The sequence below is a fragment of the Pungitius pungitius genome, chromosome 12, assembly GCF_949316345.1.
Source record: "Pungitius pungitius chromosome 12, fPunPun2.1, whole genome shotgun sequence".
Lineage (NCBI taxonomy): Eukaryota > Metazoa > Chordata > Actinopteri > Perciformes > Gasterosteidae > Pungitius > Pungitius pungitius.
Genome location: NC_084911.1, coordinates 18,722,559 through 18,745,589, shown reverse-complemented (window position 1 = coordinate 18,745,589; position 23,031 = coordinate 18,722,559). Strand labels below are relative to the sequence as shown.

General features: G+C 46.8%; 1 protein-coding gene and 1 long non-coding RNA gene across 3 annotated transcripts; both read left to right on the top strand.

Moving 5' to 3' along the window:
• The first annotated feature begins 9,342 nt into the window (after positions 1-9,342).
• Positions 9,343-9,937, top strand: LOC119220586 (uncharacterized). The gene is made up of 2 exons (XR_009957159.1): positions 9,343-9,539; positions 9,723-9,937. It is a non-coding gene; the product is annotated as an uncharacterized LOC119220586 (long non-coding RNA).
• A 3,932-nt stretch (positions 9,938-13,869) lies between these two features.
• Positions 13,870-21,564, top strand: LOC119219817 (uncharacterized). Of its 2 annotated transcripts, none has more exons than XM_037475230.2 (4): positions 13,870-15,098; positions 16,457-18,563; positions 20,050-20,132; positions 21,091-21,564. In XM_037475230.2, the coding sequence occupies exons 2-4, from the start codon at positions 16,466-16,468 to the stop codon at positions 21,187-21,189; spliced, it is 2,280 nt and encodes a 759-aa protein (XP_037331127.2). In that variant the 5' UTR covers positions 13,870-15,098; positions 16,457-16,465; the 3' UTR covers positions 21,190-21,564. The 2 variants fall into 2 exon arrangements, with proteins under 2 accessions (XP_037331127.2, XP_037331125.2); XM_037475228.2 differs by having other exon boundaries at positions 21,088-21,564.
• Positions 21,565-23,031: the final 1,467 nt, after the last annotated feature.

Genomic DNA, 23,031 nt, shown 5'->3' with positions numbered 1-23,031 from the left:
TCCAGCGTCATATTGGCCCGGTTGAGCGAACAGCCCTTTTTAAAAAGATTTGCGCAAACCCAGAGCATTTCCCCAGTTTTTGTGCTTTCCAGGTGATTTAACAGTGTTAAAGTAAGTGTTGGCTACTTACCCTTTGAGCTAAATACTGTTTTAAAAACGAACCTTGAAATTGTCAGAGTGGGTAAAATGACGCTGACGCTGGGGAATTAGCTGTTACAGAATTGGTGCAATATAAGAATGAAATAAGATAAAGTAAAATAAGATAAATCTGTACATGCAAGAATGAAAACAATATAAAGAATTAAGTTGTATGTCCATATCACTGTGCAAAATGTACCCGGAATGGATTATTGGGTCAATGGGGAACTCGGACTCGGATGATGGCAGGTTGAATTTATTCAGCTGCCTCAGGAAGTGCATCCAGTCCTGAGCCTTCTCTGTAATGGAGCAGATGTTCAGCTCCCACTTGAGGTACTGGGATATGATGGAGCCCAGGAAACGGAAGAGATGGTGTACCTTGGATTGGTCTAAAGTTAGAGGGGGTTGGAAAGTTTGTCGCTTCTTTCTGTTACTTTGAAGCGTTCTGAGTTCCAGAGAGAAGGCTGAGAAGTTACATAATGTCAACCTTAGTTTTGACATTATTTTGTTATCTTGGAGAGCTCTTGCTTACAGCTTGATCGCAAAAGTGAGAGTTCATGCCACATAGCCTTCCTACTGAGAGAAGCTACATTAGTGAATGAAAGTGAAACACACACAACCACCGGACAGGTGTTGCAGCCAAACAAAAACAGCGGTGTCGTTTCTCATCCAGACTATCAATGCGTCATCATCAGTGGAGACTCCACTAAGGACTGAGTCCTCAGTCCCTGGCAGCAGACAGAGTTTATATGAGCCACTGGTGAGGAGACAAGCTGCCGTGGGACAGCGTTTAGTCCGGTTGCATTTTTTGTGCTGGTAGCGGCACACCAGCCGCTGTCAGCATCCCTCTCCTCATTCTCACCAACGCTTCTGAGACTCTCTCTACCTTTTTGGCTTTGGAAAAAGTTTAAAAAGTGGGCTCAGTGTAGTATGTGTTGCTTTTAGGTTAGAATACTCTTAAATGTCTTACCTATACGGTAAACCTTAGAGGCATTGAGAAAAAAGAGACAGCATTAGTGTGTTCTAATGTGTGTGTTTTATGCATCCACACAAAGCCTCTCGTGTGATAGCTTATCTATGACATGGTGGTATTGCAGTGCCGCTGTATTTACGTCAAACTTACCTGGTACCCAATCGTACCCAATCGTACCCAATCGTACCCAATCGTACCCAATCCTAAGGCCTAGACTACTATATCCGTTACACATCGGCAGGTTAGGCTTGAGACCTTGAGAGGCCTGGTGTTTAGGGATTTAGATCCTTTTTATCTCTAGCCATTCAGGGTTACTTACCCCTACCAAGTGGACGGAGGTCCCCGTTCCTGCAGGTAATTTCATTTCAATTTCACTCTGTAGAAAATCATAGAAAAACACCAGTCTTTCTATTTCTGTTTAAAGTATTTTGTTGGTGAGCGTTTCCCTATCAGCGAGACAGAGTGTGTCATTTTCTGTGCAGATTGCTGTGGAGTGTGTGTGCTGATGGGTTTGGCCTGTGTGTGTCTCTACATATATGAGAGAGAGAGAGAGACTCAGTGAAACCTGCAGCAAGCTAAGTGTTTTGACAGCGTTACAAGCATCCGGATGTGGCGCCCGAGGCTGCTGAGACTCGCTATGAAGACACCCACATGCTTAAGCGCAGCGCCTCATTAGGACACGCAGCGGTGTGTGTGTGCGTGTGTGGGGGGGGGGGGGGGGCAGGACAACGAGAGGATGGGTGGGAGCAGGAGAGATGAAGGGTGATGGTTCTTCACGCTGCATCTGGAGAGAATCTTAAAGCCTGCTCCTGTCATGTGGTGGGACATCAGTTCAAAGTGAGAAACGGGGGACAGGGGAGCGGAGGAGGGCCGTCATGTCAAGAGCATCTTACTGAAGATGAAGCAGGATTCGAAATATCCGCTCTTTTATTGTGTCGGGATGATCAGTTGTAGGAGCTGTGAGGCCAAAATGTCACGTGGAAGGAGAACAACAGGCTAAAAACGTTAGGCCTTCACCTCCTTTCTTATCTATCAACCTTACATCCCACTTTGTACAATTTATATTTTTGACTGTAATATTTGACTGTTATTGTAGTACTAAGATCTGCTTTAAATGTTGCATGGATGGATGCCAAATTGAATACCAACATAAAGTACATGCTGTTTTTTTTGATGGAGGATTAAAAAGTACACCCAGATTGGGGATGAATAATCTCATACTGGAACGTCTTCCTTGAGAACAACGTGTCATCATGCAGACTGTATATTAGGAGTATCTGTTCTGCTCGCATATCTTGAGAACCCTTCATCTTTTCTACTCCACACCTGGTGGGTGTCTTGCCATCGGCATCCGCATACAACGCAACACGTTCAATATGAATGAACCAGTGAACGGCGCTTAGGTAGGCCGTGGGGGCGGGGCGTGAGAGCTCAGTGGACCTTCCAGGGGTCATAGTGCTAGGAGTTGGAAGCAGCACTTTTGGGGGCTCTGAAGGGCCACGCACTGCAAACACTTCGCAGACGGGCAACGCTCTAGCCGGAAAAAGGTCAACCACACCCACCTCATGGGCCTCTGTGGGGGCCCTGTAGGATGCTAACAGCAGCTTGGGCCCTGACTCAAACTGACAAAGTCAAATGTTTGTCCGGTGCAGGTTTTAGCATGATCAGCGCCTTAGATCACACACCATCCAGGAGATCTAATGTTGTTTCACAAATCAGCTGAGAAACACGATGGATGGCCCCACTGGGACCTCAACAATTTCGGTGGTTTGCTTCACTTGTGGACACCAAAGCGACTGGTTACAGACCAGCAAAGAACGTGGATCACAGTCTCAGGCTCTCCATCGCTCTCTTTTCCACCGCTGCCTGTCATAATCATACGTTTACCTCTTTTACCGTTCTCTTACTTTAAATAATCTATGAGGCTCTCGGACCCACAGACCCATTACTCTCTCGCTGACCCAGTTAGGCGGGGTGGGAGCCTGCAGTGCAGACCTGCTCGTTGTGGGGCTCATAAATCAACATTCATCGACTTGGCGCCTCCTTCTCAGCTCGACTCGGCAAACGTGCAACAAGTCAAGTGAAGCTTAATCACTTAGCCTCGATTTCTTTATTCTACTTTTGTGCAATAACCCTCAAAAAAGCCTCAATGATTATCTGTACCTCAACCACAACTGCTCTTTGAAATACTAGTACAACTAGTACTTACTTCTTCTACTGCTAGTACCACTAGTACTACAATTACAACTATAACTAGTACTAAACCTTATATTACTGCAAAAATATTTTTCATATTTCTATTCTTTCAGCAATGTTTAGAATTAATTTCAGCTTCATTTTTGTATTTTAAGTAATTTTTTGAAATGTATTTAAGCTTTTTGCATTCCAACGCATTTTCAGCAGGAAATGCATTTTCTAGTTGTATGTTTTTATTGAGTTTGAGATGGTTTTCTGGGTTGAAGCTGTTTGTCTTCCAGCTTTAGACAGGAAGAGGAGCCTAATCAAGTGAAGTGGAAATGGAGATATGAATTGATATTTGGAACGGAGCCACAGCGGACTATTTAAAGAAAGTGCCCCAGCAAAGGCCAGAAATATCTCCGCTATTGCCCAAAATAGATTCCCCTCGTTCCCAATTTGCTACCAGCTGACACTACAAATATTAAGGATCATATTTCCAGCGATCTAAAAGAAGTGGTGAATATCATATTTTGAGAGTCTTTACGAAGCTGGTATCTGTGGTCTGCATATAAATCCTGAGAAAAGCCCACAAACGTCTAAAAGAGAAATGTAAAATGTGGATGAGCACTGGAATAGTTGAGTCACATCATTTCTATTTTAAATTGTATATTCAGGCTGCTTCGGTGTAGAAGTCCTATTTTTAGAGAATGATGATAATGAGAAACTACACGGCCTAAAAAACAACAACAATCTTTTCTCAGGGTTTTGCATGAATTGGACTAAAGTTCTCTATTAACGATCTGGTCGGGTTGCACAACCCCCAAAACAGGACAGTTTTTCTTTCTTCTTTGTGAATGTCTCTGGCCAAACAATCAGAACCTCAAGCACGCATTACAGCACACAGGGGCCATACAAGATATCGAGAAGTACCTTAAGTTGCAGAATGGACCAGCCTGCACGTCATTTTTTGGGGGTCTATAAAATTAAGGCTTCTGCAGCCTGAAACCTGCAAAATATATGGAAACCTTTCTGATCCTAAGAGATTAAACGGTCCATATCAGCATAGAGATCCAACAATATGCAATATGAACCCATTACGTCTATGCTCTTGGAACATCTGATCCTTGCCTCCCCTCTCTCGGGGGGGCTGGAGAGAGTGGGTTTAGGAGGACATGCGAAGGGCAGAGGAGAGGAAGGACCGCCTCCAACGTGGACACGAAGGAAACAGGAAGCACCAGAGCGTTGTTGAGCTCAAACGGAGCTCATCACTCTGCAGTGAGTGGATTCGGCTGATCACATTTCTCTGTGTGTGTGTGTGTGTGTGTGTGTGTGTGTGTGTGTGTGTGTGTGTGTGTGTGTGTGTGTGTGTGTGTGTGCGTGCCCCCAGCATTCCATGTCCCATGTTGAATAAACAAGAATCAAGCTGCGCTGCCAGATAGAGTAAGACAGAGCTCAATCGGCAGCTGGGGGTGGGTAGCAGAGACCCCCCCCCTCTCTGTGTGTCATGGCTATCAGAGCTCGGTGCATGCCGCGTCCCTCTGGCTGACTCGTGGGAGGATCGGTGTGTGCCCATTCTGGGAAATCATACTTTTGTGCGATCGTTGTGTGCAGGTAGCAGCAAAGATCAGCTTTCTTCAGCAGGCCAGCGGATGGAGGATGATTAAATCTCTGGGGTTGGGGCGCATGGGCATAAAAACGGATATGTTTTTGTGTTTTATATAAAAAACTGTCAGTGTCACACACATACTCTCAAAGGTTGTCCCACTACATTTTCCTTAATCAGCTATTTTCTCAGTCGACTTTGAGGGTGAAAGGTCAGACGACAAAGTGGCACCGCATTGCTACGGTTGTCATCGTAAAACACACAAACAAAAGGCATCATGGCAACCAAGAAAGATCCAAACGTGTGTCCACCTTTTACTCAAGTGGAAACGCGGGAACGGTGACACAGAAAGGCAGTTTTCACAGGTTACGTTAGCGATGCCACACCAGGTTTGTACAAAAGTGCATCCACAGAGTTCAGCTCAATCCAACAAAAGGACGCAGCGTGGGCAGACAGATGAGGATTTTTTGAGATCGTCCCGGTCCTGCAGAGATCAGCTCTCTCGGACCGGATCAAATGACGGGTTATTTTGGGGTAGCCATCAAAGGGGGCACCTTTTCAGAGTGTACAGTTTGTGTAGAAAAAAAAAGAAGAAGAAAGAAAAAAAAAATGCATGTGACAGTTAAAATGATATCTGTCCACACACACACACACACACACACACACAGACTTGTAGCGTCTGGCACTAAAAGCGACGGTGGCACTTTGAATAATGGCCTGCCGGAGGTGATGCAGAGAGAGGGAAGGCATGTGCTGATCCCAGCGCCACATGGACACACTGCCACGCAACGTTAAGTCTGCAAGCTCTTGCCCCACAAACACACACACACACACTCACACACTCACACACACACACGCGCTGACGTTTGAACTGGAGAAGGAGAGGTTGAAACCGCAACTAGTCCAGATTTGCACAAACCGTAGCCAAGACAACGGTTTGTGCTGAGGTGATGGAATGTGTGCAACATATTGTGATTGATGTTGAGATGAAGTTAAAAACTTGAAGCAAAAGGAAACAAATGAATTATTATCATATCACATGGTGATAAAAAGAACCATGTCAAGGGGGGGGGCCTCCCTCTGCCCCCCTGTAATTAGCTGACCCCTGACAGAGTCCGCTCGGACAAACAAAGACGGCCGTCTGCAGCGCCCCCGCCCCCCCCCCCGCCCCCGGGCCTCCGGGCCCTCGCTCTGATGTTGATGCGAGCCAATGATGAAGTAAAGTACCACTGACAGCGCGTCAGTGGTACGATAAAAACTGCTCAGGAAATAATCATTCGACAGACTAAAGGACATTCATTTACTTCAAGGAAAGCAGAAAAACAAACAAATCTCTTTTTGCGATCACACTTGAAGTGATTTAGTTATTACAGATGTTTTGGTGTTTCCGGCGGGCCGCTGAAGGAAGGAGACAGAAGGATGGTTTTTGTCATCATGTTGCTGTTGTTTTTCTTCTATTTCCTCAGAGAAAGAGCCCACATTTCTGTTGAAATTGTACTTTTAAAGCCAGAAGTGGTCCCTCGGCTCGAACACTTCCCCCCCCACTCTCTCTTCGCTCCTAGCCAGACATCAACAGTGAGTTGTGCTTTAAAAGGAAGTGACAGCTGTAAAAGGCCATTTTGAACCTCCTGGGAAAACGCTAAGATGTAATGTAATGCAGACTATAAAACCTTTCCTGTCATGCTTCCTCCTGCTTATTGCCGTTCTCCCTCTGCTATAATCTTCTGTGCACGTTGAATGTGAGCATCAGCAGCCTCAGTAAGCCTTTCACTTGGGAACAACAACAACAAAAAAGACAGAATTGACACATTATGAGGAAATGTAGAACGTTCTCTGTGGGATGGACTGGCTTCTGGACACGACCTCCAGTGGCCATTTGAAGGACAGCAGCTTGTGGCCCTCGCTCTGAGGGCATGGCGGCCGGACAGCGGGCTTGTTGATTATTTTGTTATTTCATTCTTATATTGCACCAAAAAGTCAAATGGCAATAAATGGCTCTTGATTCTGATTCTGCCTTTCTTCGTTCTGCAGGCGGCTATCGGATCGTGATGCGTCTCAAAGGATCTGTGTCCATCATAATGAGCCTGGGGGCTACCACGAGAATAGAGGGTGTCAGTGAAAAGCTGAAGACACAAACGTCCCCCCCATCTGACCTCATTGACCTCTGCAGCGACGCACCCACCACACACACACACACACACACACACACACACACACACACACACACACACACACACACACACACACACACACACACACACACACACACACACACACACACACACACGGTATCCTCTCCACATGTCCTCTCATGGCCATTTTCATGAGGAAGTAGCAGCTCCCTGGGGATGGGGGGTCGGGGGGTCTTATATATGAGTGTTTTCCTTTGATCTTTGAATCAAATCACTCGGCTCTAGAAGTTTTGTCAGTGGGACTAAGGAGCAACGCTGCGGCGTTGTCACTACTGTGACTCAGGCTCCGCTCTGAATTCCACCTTTTTATGTCCTCTCCAAATGTTTCTTATTGGAACAGCGTAAATGTCCACCTCATGATTCCAAAAGCCTGAATGTATAAGTGAGCTTTTTGAGGCATTTTGATTGTATCGTCCCAGGACCAAGACAACACAATGCAGCTCAGCAACTAAGTGGAAAATAAAGTGCACGTTAAGAGATGTTAATAAACGTCAATGAATGGTACTGAATGATAGATGCAAGATGCAGACTAACAGTGTGACTGCATTGTAATTTGTGCTGACGCCACATTAACATCCTCACATGTGTGTGCATGTGTTCATGTCCTCATTCCTGTGACTATGTGTCCTTTAGGTAGAGTTTGTTTACAGTATCTATTGTGTTTTCATTATACCTTTCTGTGCTTTTTCAGTATTGCCACAGTGACATCTGATGCACATTGTCTCGTACTCATGGCCGTTAGCGCTTACCACGATGGCTTTTTACCAAACACACCACCGGTCCGTCAGCACATTCTCCTCGATGGGATGAAGCTCTGGAGTCTCCCTTATCTGGGGAGGACTAATAAACTGCCATTAACGGGGAATTATTCTCCATCTCATTGAGTTTCTACGCCTGCCGACTTCAAAGAGGCGACGCTCTGCTTCGAGAAGCTTTGATGTGCCTGCAGGAATTCTAAAGCCTGTCGCAGGATTATGAGCCACGGAACATTACTCTTATATTAAGCTTGTGTCGGTAGAAAGCTTCATTGAATAGATGACAGCTTGGTTAAAGATATTGATTTAAATAGGATTCTCAATACTCCTTCTCTTATTTGCTTCACTTCTTCCCTTTTCCTCTTCTTACCTCTACCGAGGTCACCGGTCTGAGCACACGATTTCAACAGGTGGCGCTGGAGCTGCACTTTTTACCGCTGGGGAAGAAAGTTCAGAGTTCACCGCGTGAGGAATGTGAGCTGCGTCTAAATGCATCGCTCCGTAGAGCAGTGGAGTCTCCTCATCGCTCCTCCTCTGTTTCACCAATCAATAACTTCTTTCCTCCTCCTCATTATTATTGTGGTGGGCTGAGCAGCTGTGGGATTGTGGATGCTGGTCTGTGAAGGTTGTCACCTTTCGTCTTTTTTTGTAACCTCCGTCAAGGTTGATCGGAGAATCAGCTGGAACGCTCTTAAAGAATCGAGCGGATGGCGTTCGATTTTTGTCGGCACTGTGGCTTATTTCGACTGCTGTACTAAAACACAAAGGACCAGCTGCTGGGACATCTCCAGTAAGACCAGGGCACTGTGGTTTATTTGGAGTCAATTCAAAACAGGCCTGAACAACTAAACTTTATCTTTGAAAACAAGGATTAAAATATTTGACACAAAAATAAGTACCAATGTTCCACCGTTCCACCCAATTTCATGAAGATTTAGCAATTTCCACACAATCCTTCTGACAAATAGACAACCGAACTAACTGCAAGGAGAGAACAGACTTCTCCTTCAGATCCGTCTTCCATTAAAATTGTTTTTTTTCCCACAATCATGTTTCTACAAATCAGCTGTAGCCAGTAATGAAAATCATCCAGTTTTAACTGGGATCTCAGTCCTTAGGAATGATCCTCTGAGGACCATGAATGGCCATGAAAACAAAGGTATCCACCCTAATCCATCCAATAGTTGTGGAGAGATGACAGTCTGGACAAAAGTGGTGGACCAACCCACAGTGCCATCGCTGGAGCAACACACACACACACACAGACACACACACACCCTAGCGATGCGGGCCCGGATTGGGCCTCGGCATGTTTACGGCTCACGTTGCATGCTCACAATGTGCTGCAGCTCTGCTATTTCCCCCGGCATCCCCGCGCTCCACCAGCTGCATCTCGCCGCTTTAATCTGTCGGCCACGTCTCCTAAAAATATATCCCCCGCTCCCCCTCCTCCCGCTCTCCCCCCCCTTCCTCTGTCTCTCTGCCGATTTGGTACAGAAGAAGTCCTTGTCTTTAGGGACCAGGGCTGCAGAGGGGTGTTACTAAAGAATCATATTAAAAAGCGGGTGTATCCCACCGTCATCAGCACAGTGATCTTGGATTAAGTTCAATCCAAGCTGTCGCTTAGATTCTGGTTAAACTGTAAGTTTTCCTCGCCGCCGCTGAGAGGGAACTGAAGGAGGACTTATTATAAGTGAGGGGTAAGTAGTGATAACATTCCTTGGAAACGTTTTTTTGCGCGCAAACGACTTCCCGAGCAGAAAGGCGGCGTGGAAGATCTGTCACTCGGTGGTTCTGATATTTCCTCGGGTAGCGGTGGCAGGAAAGGGTTGGCATGGGGTTTTGTTACAAAGACACTGTTATTTCACTCAGCTTCCCCACAGTGTGTTACTGGCCCGGGTCATAACCACCTCGTAGGAGCCTCTGCCTACTCATCGTCCCTCTCCGTGCCCATACGCCTCAACAGCCAGTTCCCTTCTGAGACTCCTTCTTTCTTCACATTCCCTCTTTGAGGATTCGTCTCCGTTTGTCACCAGGAGAGGCGTCGCAGGCGGGAAGAAGAGGAGGGAGACGAGGGAGACGGGGGAGGAGGAAAAGGTGATTTAAGTTCTCCCTTTCAAAAAACATTTTGAGAATCACTTATTGTCTCTCTTAGGGGTTGAGAAGAAGATTTTTTTGAAAGCTCAGGTGTATTTCTCGCACACAAAAATAGCAAAAAAAAACTTTTTTTCTTCAAATGCTGTGAAAATAGGCGGCTGGGATCCATCTGTTTTGTTCATCCTCCTTTACAGCTGCTTCTCGTTATATAAATGTGTCCCGCCCTCACGTCCCGTCTTGGTTGGACGCCTGGCTCCAGCGTTCTGGGCCGGGTCACCGTGACTTCATCAGGAGTCCGATTTGCTCACACTGCGTCCTTTCGCTCCCAACAGACCGTCGCCGCCAGTCATGGATTCACAAGTCGGATCAATCAAAAGGTTTCGTTGAGGTGGTCACTTCCACCATAGCCAGGCAACGTCACTGTGGACGTCTGGGGGGGGGGCAGACGGACACCTTTTCTGGTCCCACAGACAGCAGCAGTCTGCTGGCCCTACTCGCCTCCGGGCCCTCGTTGGTGCCTTGGGGCGGTGGTTAGTTCTTTTTATTTCCTCTTTCCGACAGCGTTGACGGTCCAACTGCAGCTTGGTATCCGTGTCCTGCCATTGCTGCAGTACTGCTGTTTCCAAACTATGTTTTAGTGGATTTTGGGAGACAAACTCCCAAAGTTAAAGTTCTGCCCGTGAGGTTGAAAGGATCCAGAGATATGTTGTGTCTTAAAGGATTTGGTACCTGATGAAAACACAGCATTAGCGCACACATGTCCACTTTCAGGTCTCGCTTTTGGGGTTTAAAGGTGAAAACAAACATTTGAAAACACAAACAAGTCTGCGGCTTAGCAGCCAAACGGGGTTACATTTTTCTTTGTCATGCTGTATTATGTGGTACACGCACTAACTAGCTCAACATGTCCTCTACATGGATCCTCCACAGTTGATGAAGATGCTGTTTGCGTGTTGCTGTTTCTTCTCACGTACACAAACATGTTTGCAACAACTCGTTCGCAGGACTCCTCGGACGAAAGACGCTAAATAGTTCTGACGCAGAATACTTGCAGGCGAGTATTTAGCATTATGGTGTCATTTAATATCATGCCCTGGATGCGTTACATCCTTTTTAGCCTGGGGCATCGTATCGTGTTTTGCAGCCACAGGGTGCATATTTAAGAATCCATTCGCATGGAATTTACTTTAAAACGACTGCTTGTTGCATTAAAAAGTCATCTAGAGAAAGCAGATTTTGACCGAGTTGTGGAGCTCATTTTGGCCCAGTGAAGTGCTAGTGTCAGGCGTCCCTTTAACTTGACTGAGAATGACAGCGCTAAATTGGGCCCCGTTGAACGGCACAGAGCTTGGAATGAGCCGAAGGCCGATCGATGCTGACCGCTCAGTTCTCCTTCTGTCCCCTTCTCCCACACACAGGAAGCACTTGAGGGAGCCGTGGCTCAGCGAAGCGTCTCCAGGCCCCGACGAGCCACGCTTTATTCAGCTGCACTTAATTCAATCACACGAGTGTGTGAGACATGCGTGATGGGGAAGCGGGGTGGGGGGGGGGGGGGATTTGTGACTGTTTAGTCTGCACTCTGCTGGGGCAAGGATTAAAGATATGCAAGACGGGACAGTATGTCGGTCACAGATGCACTTCTACATCGACCATGACGTGTGATGGGATGGATTAAAGCCAAGCAGAGAAACACACACACACACACACACACAATTTGCCTTTTAAAAGTCTTGCTGTTTCTTGGTCCACTGCTACACTTGATTTATTTCATGAGATTTGTCTAACAAATGGCGTGTCTGTGCCAATATGTGTCAGGAAGAAAAGCGAAAGTGAAAAGGCGCCCGAGGACGAGGAGGCAGCTGACGCCAGCAGGGAGGAGCGAGAAGACTCCAAAGGACCTGTCCACCGTGCAGCAGCAGTCCGAAGCCACAGCCAGGTGACGCTGTTAGTGAAGTGCTTTGGGAACCGGACGGCCCAAACGACACCGGGCCTCCCGACGTGGCGCAGCTGAGCTCAACACTCAGGGGACAACTGTGAAATAGCAGCCTCTGTGTTTGTTTTAAGTGGGAGAATTTGATGATTCAGGTTACTGCGTTAAATAGCACAAACAATCCCGGAACCAGCTATTCAACTGGAAGGACAGTAGAATCTATAGTTCTAAAAACTTGATACACTAGAGCTCAAAATCCAAGATGGCGGCTGTCCATCAACAGCAAAGAGGTGTACTACTATGCCGTTAATAAGCACCTCGCCTCATTCGTGTCTCATTAAATCACTGGTGCACACAGTACTGTCCAACTTCTATCTGTGGATAGTTTGCTACGGTCTTAGGATGCGCAAAAACATCACCAAACACACGTTTTAGTGGGTACAAGGCTATCTCTGATGAACTGATTTATAAGTAAAGCATCACAATTCCATAGGAGTTGAACTTAAAAAACATCCTGTACCATGTATACGTGTTTTTTCTTCAGTAAATAAAGAGGCCGAGGATTACGTCTGGATACAAATGGCCCAGAAGATGTTCCATGAAAGTGGGCAAGAAGGCCGATCAGGTGAGGCCAAGGATCAAACTTTACTGTAATTTACCAGGAATGTAGATGTTCAGTATTTAACGCGGCGTATAAAGCTCTCATTATTTCTGAGTCAAGTGCCGGTGATTTAGGTTCCCTACTGTGCATCTTGGTTGCTGTATAACGTCTAAGTTTAACTTTGACTGCAGGCCTTTGTGATTATTTCACTTTGTGTTTAGGACAATGTATATGTACCTACCTACCTGCATACATGGCATGACCATCAGGAAATTAGGCTACACAACAATATTCTTTCCTCCTCTTGCAAAATACGGGCCTTTTATTTGCCTCTTTCCCTCAGGCCGAGACATAACGACAACAGTGAGGTCAGAGGCCTGAGAACGTTGTTATATTCAGCAAACCTTTCATTGCATCTCTATACTGCCTGTAGTGTCGGCTCATATTAGTTCCACAAAGGTCTGGCTCTGACCTGCCGTTAGCCTTTGTACCTCTCACACTTTAAACGTTCCTCAGTCTGACACATCAAGGACTGTTTGGCTATCTTCATAATCTGTTCTCGTTCTGCAGTCCTGGGAATGTTGGCGGTGCAGGTCGAAAGAGACCCCAAGACGGGCGCCTCCGCCATCAGGTCGGTGGCGCCCGTGTCCACGGCACACGGAGAGGCGATCTTCGACGACGGCAGGAGGCGCGTCCACGCCGTCGGCGGGTCGGGAAGCCAACCCTCGACCAAAGAGCTCGGCCACATCCTGAGCATCGTCGACAGGGTTGGGATGAAAGCACTGCTGGACGACGTGGCGCTCGCGCCAATCCAGGAGGAGGCGGAGACGCAGAGCGGAGACGCCAGCACAGCTCCGGGGCATCAGGTCGTGTCTTTTTCGACCCTTTGTGCGCCGTTAAAGGAGGACAACGCGCAGTTCGGAAGCTCTAGAGGCCACGGCTCGGTAGCCGAGCCAGGGATGGAGGTGCGCTCTACCAGCATGGGACCCGAGGAGGATACAAAACGGGACCTGAGAATCCCGTCGCCCCCCCGAGACACTGCAGGAGAAGTGGGCAACGTGGAGGAGTTGAGGTTGGACGACGGCCCGGTCACTCTCGTGTTCCTGGGATACACGGACGGCGACCAAGGAGACGGCCGGGAGGACCCCGAAGGCATGTTGACTGCGGAGCGCGTGATCATCACCGAAGAGGGAGAAGAGCACGTCGTAGGATCCGAGACGTCCGCTCCACCTCAGGAAGGGAGAGAACCCCGCGTGATTCAAGATGTCCCCCTGGATGGAGACGGCGCCGGGATGGAGGGCCGGGGAGAGGCAGGAGACAATGGGTGGCAGACGTCGGCCTCTGGCGGGAAAGCCACCACCAAGCCCAAGAGGTGCCAGTGTTGCTCCGTCATGTAAGAAGAGATCCACCCCCATCGTGTCAGTGGTGCCTAAAGGACTGGTATGAAAGACGAGACCACCACCGCATGTGCTCTCAATGACATACCTTCACTTTACCGAAGACATGCATCCCGCTGTGGGTCTGTCATAGCAGGGCCAACAACAAGCTCTGAGGGTCTGCTGCGATCCACTTCCTCCCTCTAGTGGACAGAGACGAGAATGTCAACATGCCCTTGCATAATTTGAGGCAATTGTCTCGAGTGTTTAGCTGCAATAGGACCCAAAAGAGCATAGCAGTTGCACAATACTTTTAACAGTAGAAATGGTGTAAGTCATTGTGTTTAAGTGAATGTTAATTTGAAAATGTGAACAGGAAAAGGATGTAAAAACATCCTTTGACCTTTTTCAATGGAATTGGAGGGGTTCGTATTCTACGACTGAAGGTGAATTTAGAATGTTGAGTTTCATCTCCTCAGTCAAAATTTGACATTTTGGGAGACTAGTGACGCCGATGGCTTGACCTCTGGTTCTGTGGACGAGAGCTGCTCAGCCAAACGACTTCACACTTGGCTTCCTCAGCTCATGAGCAATACACCAGGTATGAAGTCAAACTAATCAAGGTTTTTGCAGACAAATTCCAGGCAAACAGAGAGAGGGTCCTTTCATTTCTGTTAAATTTGATTTAAGCCAAGCTCCCATTGAAGCTCCTAAGATTGGGTTCATTCATGCGTTGGATAAAGCGGGGTTTGGAATAACTACGTTCTCGGCATTGTGGAGAAAAGCTTTCAAACTACACTCAGGCAATAGTTCAGAAGGATATGATCGGCAGCAGAAATATTTCTAAGCATTTAAATTACCATTGAAAGTTTTGGAAAAGAAAATGTTAAAAATTCCCTGTTGTCATTACAGGAGTAAAACTGGAGGAATCTGCTACACAGCCGATATCTCATAATAAGTGTGTTATTATTTGTCAGTTTGTATTCAATTGATTCATTATATGTCTACTGGAATATATGACGATAAATCTGAATAGAATTCTCCAATTTCTTTCAAGTTTCTCTGGAAACTAAACATGCAAACACATTTGACATTGAATATGAACACGTGAATTACGCCGCAGCTCATCTGAGCCGCTCCTCAAAGAAGGACTTAGTTCGCTGACATGACGCAGAGGACAGGAAGGTACAGGTGTTACGTGTAAGCAGATCATATTTCCATCGGGCACAGGAGGGGACGGAGGCGCTACGCTCAGGTGGGGTCTCTTCCTTAAGCATTTCTATATTATGTATTGATATGATTATGAGACTCAAAACATGGTTCAAGATTGTGTCATAATATTAGTGAGAGTGATGCAGTTTGAACGTGCGCACTACAGTCATTTATCCCCAAATCTGGATAATGGGAGTTGTGGAAGTGCATGTACAATGTTGCTTAAGTAGGGAAGCTTTTGAATAGTTCTAAACAGCATTATTCATAAAAACATATACAGGTTAAGCTCATTAATACGTCCTGTTGCATGGTGCTGATGTTGGTAATCCTGAAACGCAGTGTAGCTGGCATTAAGCCCCTCGATGCAGGTGTAAATATAGACTCACGGCTCAGGGATCCAGGTAATACCCGGATGATATTCATATTCAGGGGGACATATTTTTTGACAATGTCCTCGATGCGCTCTGTGTACGCTGCGTAGCATCTGTGAATCCACGGAGCGGGCCTCGATAAAGACACCCCGGCCTACACTGAGGGCACGCGTCACCGTGGCTCGGGGAAACAGACATTATTAAAGCCGGACGCTCGACAGGCCAACCGGTGGGGTGAGGAGAGCCGCTGCACATGGGGTGCGCGTGCCAAAGCAGACGGAGCAAAGCCGATTACGCTTTCCCTTTGTCAGCAGCATGGGCTGTGCTAGGTCACAGCGGGGGAGGGGGGTGAAGAAGTCACTGAAACAACATATGCTGCATGCCCACGCCGAACTAGAAAGAAGTGATGTAGCTGTTTTCAAACATGGATTCGGGAATTTCTGCTGCCGTCACATTCAACCCACGGCCGACTCGATTTGGGACTTTTGTGCCCTGTTGAGTTTTCGCCATATTGTTCCAGTTCAAGTTAAAAAACCTGCATCGTTTACATCTAGGGTTTCCTGTCCTGCTGCTTCTTGCAATGTTACTGCCACCTTTTAGTGTAGAGGAAATCTGAAAAACTATTGGCAACAATATGTGCATGTTATATAAGTAGTATTATTATTGTAAAGAAAACAGATGTAAACATGACTCTGTAACCTGATCGCAACCCTGTTCTGCAGGGGCTGTGTCATGGCTTCAATTTTGAGTGTCTAAGTGACTATTTAATGGGACAACTACACATAGAGTGGGATAAGCCGTGCAACAGTGACAGTGCAAACATATGATGAAAAGATAATAGTCTTTATCTATTCATGTAAGTCCAATTTTCTGCGCACTTTAAGCACCCGTCTTTAATTTCTGTTATTATGGACAGATGATAACTGAAATACCAACGGTGTGAAGTGATTGGTGGTCAACTACAGTCACTGTGTTTCAACTTAAAAGGCAAAAAAAATAAAAAAAACAACCTTTGTGTGTGCTTCAAAAGCTTGTAACCATGGAAACAAAAAAAAACAGCCTCGGCCCTCACGTTCCGGTGTCTCGAGGCGGTAGCGGCCTGTGGATGAGGATGGACTCCGACCCGCTGATGGACCACACAGGGGGCCGAGGGCGGAAGCCTCAAGATGCGACCACGGATCCCCCGCCTGGCCCGGCAGTGACCAGCAGGTATCACAGTGTGATGGACGACGACGACGACTCTGTCCCACCTCCTCCGCCCGACGAGCCTCCTTCGCCGCACGCAGCTACTCAGGTGAATAATTCCAACGTGACCTTTACAAAAGGGTCAGCTGAAGCCGTGGAGACTGAAGATAATCCCAGCGGCTTAGGTTGGCGTCCTGGGGAGAGTCGGTTAATGGCAACGCAAAGCGCAGCGGAGGAAGTGATAGTGAACGCAGAGCAGACTTCGACGGACGCGGCGTCCCTGTCTGAAGTCTCCATTCTACCTGACAATCCAGACCCAACATCAATGGAGGAAGCATGTTGTGATCCAACTCGGAGACGCCATCATGACGGAACATCGGGCGGCGTGCAATCGCAGCCTGAGAGTATTGCAATTCTGAGTGAGGGGCAGAAACCTTGCAGAGAGGCTGAGGCTCAAAGCAACAAGAACCCAAAACAGGTACCTTCAAACATTGAGGAGAACTCTGAAAACACAACGCATTTTGACAATGAGGGAGAATCAATGTGTGGCTTCACTGAGACGTACGCAAAACTGGCCGTGAAAAATGCTGACTCTGGGGATGTGAAAAGTGGGGAAGGTTTTGAGTCCTATGAGCCTCCGGAGCGCTCCAAAAAAGACCAAAACACGATGGACGCGGCGACCTGTCGGCTGTACGAACCAGAGGTCCCAGTGGACGAGTCCAACGGTGTGGCGCAAGCTTCCCGACACTCCATCTCCGACGGCCCCGAAGAGACAGGGCAGGGAGATGGGAGCAGGAGAATATCTAATGGTATCCAGCAAGGAGAGCAGCTGCTTCAACGCCTGCAGCTGGTCCAGCAGCGTCAGGACGTGTGTCTGCCCAGGAGCCCTCACGCCTCCCAGCAGGCTGTACGAGAGACACGAGGCGGGACAAAGAGCGCACCTGGGACTGACGTAGAGGATTCGAAAGGTAGGGCAGCCCACTTGACGGGTGGGAACGAGGAAGAAGAAAGCAGGGGAGCGAGGTGGAACCCGACGGCGATGGAAGAGAGTGAGAGGTGTGCCGTTGAAGATGAGGCTGGGATGTCTTTGGTAATGCAGACGGAACAGTCAGAGCAGCGCAAGACCACCAGGGCAGAGTCAGGAGACTCTGAGGAGGATCAAAGGGACAGCTGGGCACCTGCAGACCCTGACGCAACCTCCTCCACCCAGATTCCCTTTCTATTCTCCGATGATCCAGATGTGCTGGAGATCCCCTTTGAGAGCAATATTTCACTCGAGCCCTTCCCCACCGAGGATGGCGACGACTGGCAGTTCACCTCGCAGAAGAGGAAGAAGGAGATAAGCCAGGAGACGCGGAGGGAGGTGGTGCTGGTCAACCAGGGCAAGATCCCAGGGGGGTACAGCAAAGGAGAAGTCCGCCAGCTGAAGGAGACGAAGCTCCTGTTCGAGGCCTTTCAGCAGGACAACGCGGCTGGTCCGACGAGGCCCCAAAAACCCACCGTGAAAGGTCCCGTTTACCCCTCTGTGCTAGAGCGCACACGTAGCCTGGAGATGCTGTCGCTCAAAAGTCGGCCCATCTCCAGAACACATTCCTTCCGGCTGATTAAGGAGAGCGAGAAACTCGTGGAAATCCTAACCAGCGGTTCTCTGAGAAAAACGCGCCCGTCTCACTCCGTAAAACACAAGGAGCATGCACTTCAGAGCGGGGGCGCGGACTCCGTGGACACCCCTGGGGAGGCGAACGGCCCACGAGAAGGTCCCGTCGTCAGGGGAAACCCCTTCTTCAAGCTGCGCCCGGCCCTTGCTCTGAAGCCCGAGGTAGAGAAGGACATCCGGGAGGCCAAGGAGAGAGATGAAGAGCTCCGCAGACAGAGATGCACCCTGTACGGGGACAACAGGCCGGGAGGTGAAGATGGAGAGGGGTCAAGGTTCAAACCGACGAACGCCACAGGTTAGTCAGAGTAGCTCACAGTAGTTTATCATATCTAATGCACTATATATATATATGGTATACCACTCCGGGTTGCTTATTTTAACTTGGGTATAAGTACTTCTTCCACCAGTGACGATGATGATGTGTATATTCTGTGAGTGACTTGCATGCACCATAAAGGTTCAATTGCACATTCTGACCCAATTTTAAAATTAGGAATATTTTAGTGATACCCAATCAGATCATTCACTGACAACGCTGTTAACCAATGGAAAAGTGGAAAATACCAAAATAGTTGTTAGCTTATTCAGGCCATTGGAACGAATCGTGTAAACAATCGCATGTCAAATAAGAGTCACTTTGAACTTTATTCATCGCAGCCTTCTGAGAGTCTGTCTGAGAGCGTTAATGAACGCCTCCCCACATTAGCGTCACACGGCGTTATCCAAAGGAGCCTTATCGACAACTTAGCCTCAACCCCGTCACAAGCGGTTAGGGGTGAACCACTCTGGTGGCGCCGGGCCGAGAACGGAGGGGTAGCCAGCCAAAGGATGTGTGGGGTTGACTTTAGGTGAAGATGATGAGGCTGAATGTGACAGCAACCCAGTATGTCGGGGGGGGTGACGCTGGGCTAAACCAAAGGAAGCGAATCATTCTTAATGTCAAATGATCTGTAGTGTGACACACAATTCTGGATGAGAATGTATGTTTCAGCATTCCAAAACAGGGAATAATGAGTCTTCCTCATTTTAGCATGCAAACTATACTTCCTTGTTTTAAGGGTGGAGGAGACGGCCTTGAGCTGTTTTTTTATAGTTTCCTGACAACTTTCTAAATGCAAACATGCACAGGTGTGTGAGGCCTTCACACCTGCCTCGTTTAGTCTGAGCATTTTCTTCCTTGATGATGTTTCTTTGTTTTGCTGTAAATGCTGGATTTGAGTCTGAAGTAGGTGTCAATCACAGTAAAACAGGATCCCCAGGAAAAAACGTCCTGTTTACTATTTCACAATAATTATAATAGAAAATAATAAAAACTAGAAGAACAATCAACTCGTTTAAGGCATAAATCGAAAAGGCTGATAGATAAAAAATATCTGTGTTATTACAGAAGTATGTGAGTACTTTACAAATGGCCACACCACTGTGGGTTGCTGGCGAGTAAACTTTCGCCAACGTCGCTAATGTTAGCCGGCGTTCTGACTACGTAGAGCCCCAGGACCGGCCTCAGCGCAGACCAGGAACTAAAGAATAGCTGTGCTGCCCACGAACCGTTTTTAAAATATCACGTTGGCCCGCAAAATTACGTTGTATGATATGCTAACGGAATGCTAACACACAGGTTACTACCACAGCGGGTGAGCTAGTTAGCCGCTACACGTGAGAGCAGACAAGCAAATAAGGATTAGTGCGATTCACTTAAATCCTGAATGGTTTAATGGACAATTGAAGCCTGAAAGTCAAATCCCTTTATAATACCCTGATCCTTATCTCCTGTCCTCAAGACGTCAGGAAACAGTCGAGGGGAAAACTGGAACGCGTATGGCCTCCGCCCTCCAAGAAAGACCAGAAGTCGGAGCAGACGCAGGTGATGACCCAGGTCGAATTACTGTAAAGAGCTTGCAGTCTTGTGTTGGCCATTGTTCTGTTTAATAAGATCTCTCTCTAAGATGCAGCAAAGTGGGCCATTGTGTTGTATTGTTCCCGGGTTTTAGCATCCCACAGATTGAAATGTACAGTACCAAGGTACAGTCAAAGGTTTAGACACATTTTCTCATTCAATTTAATGAGAAAGTGTGTCCTTTTGACTGCTACTGTATTGTTGTTAGATTCACTGCTGAGCACTGATGAGGATGCCTATCACAAAGGCAAAGTTAACATCTGGAGATATGTTACTTTACAGATTGAAAATGGTCCCATCTGTTATTTGTAGGGCTTTAATCTATGTGATTAAAGTGGCCGAGAATAATGCAATGAAATATTTTAACGCAGTTAATGTAACGTTGTTTACTTCCGGTCTTCCGTTGTGCCAGAAATAAACAAAATTGACCCCCGGGAATGAAACCGCTGCAGTCAGTTAGATCGGAGAAAGCGAGACGGTAGCTGAAGATAGAGAGCTCGTTGCATTGGAAGTAAAACAAACAGATGGAATTCTTCCACGTGTCAAACAGAAGGGGGCTGAGTGGCAAACGGACCACTTAAAGCCCTGTTATGCTAAGCTAGCTGCTAGGCTACTTCCATCCCAAGGGTCCTGGCTAAATGTCGGGAGATTGAAGGCAGGAAGAGTCGCTAGTTCAACATGTTCCACCATGCGGAATTCTGCCTCCAAAATGATCACGTGTGTGTACTACATTAACAATTAAACATAAATATAAATACACGACAATACAACAATTTTAATTGCAATTAATGCACTGCCCTAGTTATTTGTTTTACAACTGGTAGTGATTAGCGCTGTTGATTGTGCAACAGTTTTCAAATTCAATGGATCAAGACGAGGGAGCTAATCTCCGTGTCTAAATGGGACCCGTTTTATCTCCCAGCAGGAGGCAAAGGTTCACAGGGCGGGAGGTCAGAGGGCGTCTCTGTGGCAGCGCTGGGAGTCCGGCCTGATCAACGGGAAGACGCCAAAGGAAAAAAACTGAGGTCGGCCATGTTGAACATGTCCCTCATCTGCAACGCTGGATCAATGGAACCGAGGTCCAGAAGTTAGTTCTGGCTTGAACGCTTTTTGTCTGTTGCGGCTCTGTATCGGTGTCGAACAGCAGTTTTGATATTTTTAAAAACCTAGTTGTATTCAGCAGGTCAATAAAGCAAAAGTGTCACATGTTAAGGGGAAGACGCCCGTCAGTTTACTGCTATCTTACTGGTCATCGATTTTAGAAGGATTTTTCTCATTTCTATAAACCGTTCGACAACTTTGCATATAATGTTGTAATTATGCTGTAATGTTTCTCTTTTCATAAGTTCCCGCAGCAAACCTTCTTTAGATCTTTTGCATTGAGACTTGAATAAATTAGGGGAGAAAGCTCTGTAGTGTTTTCATTTTTTTACACATTGGCTTGCTGTTTATTTCCATATAAAGACACATGTTTTGTATGGTTTTTGAATCAAGCAACAATTATTATCACTAGAAAATGAACTCTAAATACTTTCCTAATTTTAAAGGGGCACTGTGCTGATTTCACGCATTACATTTCACTTTACACATGTCATGGTGGTCATTTGGAATAGGTGTGGAGTTTTATTGGAAGTTTTGTTTTTTAAGCCTTGACCCAAACCAGTAAAGCAGACACCACAAACAGCATGAATGTCCATTCAATTCAAATGAAGAAGCCTAGCGGGAATGTGCAGCTCAAGTAATTTTTTTGGAGTATCCAGTTGTTCATCATCAGTAGGCTTTTTTGGCTCCAATTTGGAAAAGTCCTTCTTAAAATTGGTCTCTTGCCCTTTACGGCTTTGTCCAATCACTGAGTCGAACGTCGAGTCCGTTATCAAAAAGGTCACGTTGTACCCAAATAATTAAGTAGAAGTTCAGGAAAACTTTTCCTCTGTTGACCAGGGATCACGTTTGGTTTCTAATCCTCCACAAAGAGACGCGTACGGCTCGGCCCGTCTCAGTACCATCTGTCGGGCCAGGAGGCTCGGCCAGTGGAGGAGGCCTCTGCCTGGCACCGACATCCCAGTGATGCTTGGCCACAGCTCCCATCGACCCACCGAGCAGCTACGGCCTGCAAGTTTCAGCTACTTTTTTTTCTTCGCTATACACCCAGCCACAGATCAACAAAAAAGGGTTAATACAAGGACGAATGGAGTTCATACTTCTGCTATAGCTATTATATAGATATCTTCATAATAACTGTCGCCTTCAACTGCTGAACCCTACATGACTCATTCCGCGCTGTTTTCTCCAGGATTTTCTTTGCTTTGTTTGCTCGTATCTCTTATTTTGTGAGATCTTTAGTTCTGTAGGATCTTGTCTGGTTTTGTCCTGTCCTTGCCGTATGTAAAGCGTCTTGGGGTATTTAGGAAAACGCTACGTAAATCAAAAGTATTGTTCTTATTATTAACGAGAAAACACAGTGCATTACCATGTGTATACCTTTAAATGCAGAGGGATTTGCTTGTAATGGAGTACTTTTACTTCTGATGGAGTAAAAGGGGTTGTGCAATGGGTGGCGGTGGTGCAGACTGGGGATGGAGATTCATACATATCATTGCATGTTATTATGAATACTAATTTCCCATATGGAATTTAACATATAAATTGAACACTAACTACTTTTTAATTCTTTGCATTCTCATTCATTAAATTCTGATTTACATTTGTGTAGTAAAACATGTTCATTAAATCTATTGATACACCTCGTGTGGGTGAGAAGATTATTACACCACGAGAGGGCAGCAAAGGCTCAACAACCAAGAGACAACAACATGTCTCCAGATATCAATGTGCTCGTGAATTGCAAGTTCCATCAGAGTGCGTA

What these genes read in the sequence shown, in the direction of transcription:
- LOC119219817 (XM_037475228.2), top strand. Translation starts at nt 16,466, where the DNA reads ATGGAAACAAAAAAAAACAGCCTCGGCCCTCACGTTCCGGTGTCTCGA. An exon ending in CAAACCGACGAACGCCACAG is followed by an intron (nt 18,564 to 20,049) that starts GTTAGTCAGAGT and finishes CCTGTCCTCAAG; the next exon opens with ACGTCAGGAAACAGTCGAGG. An exon ending in AGAAGTCGGAGCAGACGCAG is followed by an intron (nt 20,133 to 21,087) that starts GTGATGACCCAG and finishes TTTATCTCCCAG; the next exon opens with CAGGAGGCAAAGGTTCACAG.